General features: G+C 35.6%; 1 protein-coding gene across 1 annotated transcript in view; it reads right to left on the bottom strand.

The window, feature by feature from the left end:
* Nucleotides 1-3,144: 3,144 nt before the first annotated feature.
* The window catches only part of LOC307124268 (shisa family member 6), a gene marked incomplete at both ends in the record, with an annotated part of 155,717 nt that continues 153,287 nt past the window's right edge, over nt 3,145-5,574 (bottom strand). Inside the window, 1 exon segment of the mRNA XM_079813314.1 lies at nt 3,145-3,773. Within this exon segment, the coding sequence (XP_079669440.1) occupies nt 3,145-3,773 (629 nt within the window).

Here is a 5,574-nt window from a genome sequence, read left to right as displayed (position 1 = left end):
TGCGACATGTAAACTTGCAATTGTAATTTATAAAGTTAGAATTGTGATATATATACGTAAACTTGCAATTGCGAGAAATAAAGTCAGAATTGCGAAATATATATGTAAACTTGCAATTGCGAGAAATAAAGTCAGAATTGCGAAAAATACTTAAATTGCAATTGTGAGAAATAAAGTCAGAATTGCAACATATGTAAACTTGCAATTGCGAGAAATAAAGTCAGAATTGCGACATACGTAAACTTGCAATTGCGAGAAATAAATTCAGAATTGTGACATATGTAAACTTGCAATTGCGAGAAATAAAGTCAGAATTGCTACATATATGTAAACTTGCAATTGCAAGAAATAAAGTCAGAATTGCGAAATATACGTAAACTTGCAGTTGCGAGAAATAAAGTCAGAATTGCGACATATATATAAACTTGCAATTGCGAGAAATAAAGTCAGAATTGCTACATATATGTAAACTTGCAATTGCAAGAAATAAAGTCAGAATTGCGAAATATACGTAAACTTGCAATTGCGAGAAATAAAGTCAGAATTGCGACATATATGTAAACTTGCAATTGCAAGAAATAAAGTCAGAATTGCGAAATATACGTAAACTTGCAATTGCGAGAAATAAAGTCAGAATTGCGACATATATGTAAACTTGCAATTGCGAGAAATAAAAGTCAGAATTGCGACATGTAAACTTGCAATTGTAATTTATAAAGTTAGAATTGTGATATATATACGTAAACTTGCAATTGCGAGAAATAAAGTCAGAATTGCGAAATATATATGTAAACTTGCAATTGCGAGAAATAAAGTCAGAATTGCGAAAAATACTTAAATTGCAATTGTGAGAAATAAAGTCAGAATTGCAACATATGTAAACTTGCAATTGCGAGAAATAAAGTCAGAATTGCGACATACGTAAACTTGCAATTGCGAGAAATAAATTCAGAATTGTGACATATGTAAACTTGCAATTGCGAGAAATAAAGTCAGAATTGCTACATATATGTAAACTTGCAATTGCAAGAAATAAAGTCAGAATTGCGAAATATACGTAAACTTGCAGTTGCGAGAAATAAAGTCAGAATTGCGACATATATATAAACTTGCAATTGCAAGAAATAAAGTCAGAATTGCGAAATATACGTAAATTTGTAATTGCGAGAATTAAAAGTCAGAATTGCGATATTTAAACTTGTAATTGTGAGAAATAAAAGTCAGAACTGCGACATCCGTAAACTTGTAATTGCGAGAAATAAAAGTCAGAATTGCGATATACGTAAACTTGTAATTGTGAGAAATAAAAGTCAGAATTGTGACATACGTAAACTTGCAATTGCGAGAAATAAAAGTCAGAACTGCGAAATATGTAAACTTGCAATAGCAAGAAATAAAGTCAGAATTGCTACATATATGTAAACTTGCAATCGCAAGAAATAAAGTCAGAATTGCAAAATATACGTAAACTTGCAATTGCGAGAAATAAAGTCAGAATTGCGACATATATGTAAACTTGCAATTGCGAGAAATAAAGTCAGAATTGCTACATATATGTAAACTTGCAATTGCAAGAAATAAAGTCAGAATTGCGAAATATACGTAAACTTGCAGTTGCGAGAAATAAAGTCAGAATTGCGACATATATATAAACTTGCAATTGCGAGAAATAAAGTCAGAATTGCTACATATATGTAAACTTGCACTTGCAAGAAATAAAGTCAGAATTGCGAAATATACGTAAATTTGTAATTGCGAGAAATAAAAGTCAGAATTGCGATATTTAAACTTGTAATTGTGAGAAATAAAAGTCAGAACTGCGACATCCGTAAACTTGTAATTGCGAGAAATAAAAGTCAGAATTGCGATATACGTAAACTTGTAATTGTGAGAAATAAAAGTCAGAATTGTGACATACATAAACTTGCAATTGCGAGAAATAAAAGTCAGAACTGCGAAATATGTAAACTTGCAATAGCAAGAAATAAAGTCAGAATTGCTACATATATGTAAACTTGCAATTGCAAGAAATAAAGTCAGAATTGCGAAATATACGTAAACTTGCAATTGCGAGAAATAAAGTCAGAATTGCGACATATATGTAAACTTGCAATTGCAAGAAATAAAGTCAGAATTGCGAAATATACGTAAACTTGCAATTGCGAGAAATAAAGTCAGAATTGCAACATATATGTAAACTTGCAATTGCGAGAAATAAAGTCAGAATTGCAACATACGTGAACTTGCAATTGCGAGAACTAAAAGTCAGTCCTGCGAAATAAGTAAACTTGCAATTGCAAGAAATAAAGTCAGAATTGCGACACATGTAAGCTTGCAATTGCGAGAAATAAAAGTCAGAATTGTGACATACGTAAACTTGCAATTGCGAAAAATGAAGCCAGAATTGCGACATACGTAAACTTGCAATTGCGAGAAATGAAGTCAGAATCGCAAAATGTACGTAAACTTGCAATTACGAAAAATAAAGTCAGAATTGCATAAACTTGCAATTAGAATTGTGACATATAAACTTGCAATTGTGAGAAATAGTCACACATCACTCAATTCTGAGAAAAAAAGTCAGAATTGTGAGGTAAAAAGTTGAAATTACCTTTAAAAAAATTCAGGAGGAAACAAGCTTCCATTGTTATATATATATATATATATATATTCATGTGATCTCAATTTTTAGCATGATCCTACAGAAATCATTCTTATGTGCTAATTTGATGAGCCTTGGTGAGCAGAAGAGACTTCTTTCAAAAACATTTTTAAAAATCGTATTATTCCAAACGTTTGAACGACAGTGTAGTTTTTTTTTTAATACTGTATATAAAGTCAGTGCAGGTTCGTAACAGTTCTGGAAAAATAGTTTCAGGTCTCTGTTTCTAGTCCGGCGTCCGCACGCAAAGCCCTTGCGTCTGCTCTACGTGCGAGGAGATCCGGGTCGCTCCAGAAATTGTGAATCTCATCCCAGCTGACCCAGAACTGATGGAGTAGAAAGCTTGCGCTGGAAGCGGGAACAGGTCAAGGTTGGACGCTTAAAAAAAAGAAACCTGTCCAAGTGGGACGCCACAGCCACACATTTCCCGAGCTGGATTGTTTGTTGACATCATTCGCTCTCCCCGTCTTCTCCAATCTCTCTCAGACAGTTACTTCGGTCTTACTTGCGGTTCTGTACTGGTGATGGTGGTGTCCAGGTATGTACTGCAGGTGGTCGACTGTATGCATCCGTCGATTGGCGAACGCCTGCCGTTTATTTCCCACCTGCGCGCTGTTAACAGTCAGTGTGTTGTAGGACTCGTTGTTGCCGCTGCTGGGGTGCGAATGCATCTTCATCATTTTGTAATGCCGGTCCATGACCGGTGTGGTCGGCACGAACATGTCCGTCTGGGAAAGCGCCCGCGACATGGCCTTCTCCCGGTAGTTGGAGCGCCGCAAGGAGAGCATCTTATCTGGGGAAAGCAGCGGATCCTGGGAGAGCAGTCGGTCGGCCGACAGCAGCTGCTCCTCGGAGAGGATGCGTCCATGGTACGGAGACAGACCACCGGCACCACCGGCGTATGAGGACAGGCCGTAGTCCCGGTGTGGCTTTGAGCGGGCGGGCGAGAGCACGTGGTCCTGGGACATGGCCCGCTGGACGCGCTTGGGCTTCTGGCGCTGTGTGGGTGGATCCACGTTCAGCTTGATCATGTGCGTCTGCAGGTTGCCACCGCGAGGCGTCAAGTCGGACAAATGGTGCTTCCGTATGTAGTATTCTTCATCCTTGTCACCTGAGAACGAGAGATCAGAGCGGTGCGGTTATACCGATCCTATTACTATGACATTGGCTGTTTATTAGTACTTATAAAGCACATATTAAATAATTTTCACTAGTTGGAAAAACTTTAATGTTAATTTAAATAAATAAATGGTAATTAAATTAAATATTTTTTATGTTTAATTTTATAACTTTACATTTTGCAATTGCGAGAAATAAAGTCAGTATTAAGACATAAACTTGCAATTGCGAGAAATAAAGTCAGAATTGCGACATATATGGAAATTTGTAATTGCAAGAAATAAAGTCAGAATTGCGACATATGTAAACTTGCAATTGCAAGAAATAAAGTCAGAATTGCGACATACGTAATTTTGCAATTGCGAGAAATAAAGTCAGAATTGCGACATATATGGAAATTTGTAATTGCAAGAAATAAAGTCAGAATTGTGACATACGTAATTTTGCAATTGCGAGAAATAAAGTCAGAATTGCGACATATATGGAAACTTCTAATTGCAAGAAATAAAGTCAGAATTGCGACATACGTAATTTTGCAATTGCGAGAAATAAAGTCAGAATTGCGACATACGTAAACTTGTAATTGCAAGAAATAGTCAGTATTGCGACATACGTAAACTTGTAATTGCAAGAAATAGTCAGTTTTGCAACATACGTAATTTTGCAATTGCGAGAAATAAAGTCAGAATTGCGACATATGTAAACTTGCAATTGCGAGAAATAAAGTCAGAATTGCGACATACATAAACTTGCAATTGCAAGAAATAAAGACAGAATTGCGACATACGTAAACTTGCAATTGCGAGAAATAGTCAGTATTGCGACATACGTAAACTTGTAATTGCAAGAAATAGTCAGTTTTGCAACATACGTAATTTTGCAATTGCGAGAAATAAAGTCAGAATTGCGACATACGTAATTTTGCAATTGCGAGAAATAAAGTCAGAATTGCGACATACATAAACTTGCAATTGCGAGAAATAAAGTCAGAATTGCGACATACGCAAACTTGCAATTGCGAGAAATAAAGTCAGAATTGCGACATACATAAACTTGCAATTGCGAGAAATATAGTCAGAATTGCGACATATGTAAACTTGCAATTGCAAGAAATAAAGTCAGAATTGCCACATATATGGAAATTTGTAATTGCAAGAAATAAAGTCAGAATTGCGACATACGTAAACTTGCAATTGTGAGAAATAAAGTCAGAATTGCGACATATATGGAAACTTCTAATTGCAAGAAATAAAGTCAGAATTGCGACATATATGGAAACTTCTAATTGCAAGAAATAAAGTCAGAATTGCGACATAGATAATTTTGTAATTGCGAGAAATAAAGTCAGAATTGCGACATACATAAACTTGCAATTGCAAGAAATAAAGACAGAAATTGCGACATACGTAAACTTGCAATTGCGAGAAATAAAGTCAGAATTGCGACATACATAAACTTGCAATTGCGAGAAATAAAGTCAGAATTGCGACATACGCAAACTTGCAATTGCGAGAAATAAAGTCAGAATTGCGACATACATAAACTTGCAATTGCGAGAAATAAAGTCAGAATTGCGACATACGCAAACTTGCAATTGCGAGAAATAAAGTCAGAATTGCGACATACATAAACTTGCAATTGCGAGAAATAAAGTCAGAATTGTGACATACGCAAACTTGCAATTGCGAGAAATAAAGTCAGAATTGCGACATACATAAACTTGCAATTGCGAGAAATAAAGTCAGAATTGCGACATACATAAACTTGCAATTGCGAGAAATAAAGTCAGAATT

The sequence above is a fragment of the Gobio gobio genome, assembly GCF_949357685.1.
Source record: "Gobio gobio genome assembly, chromosome: 1".
Lineage (NCBI taxonomy): Eukaryota > Metazoa > Chordata > Actinopteri > Cypriniformes > Gobionidae > Gobio > Gobio gobio.
This window is presented reverse-complemented; position numbering and strand designations above follow the sequence as displayed.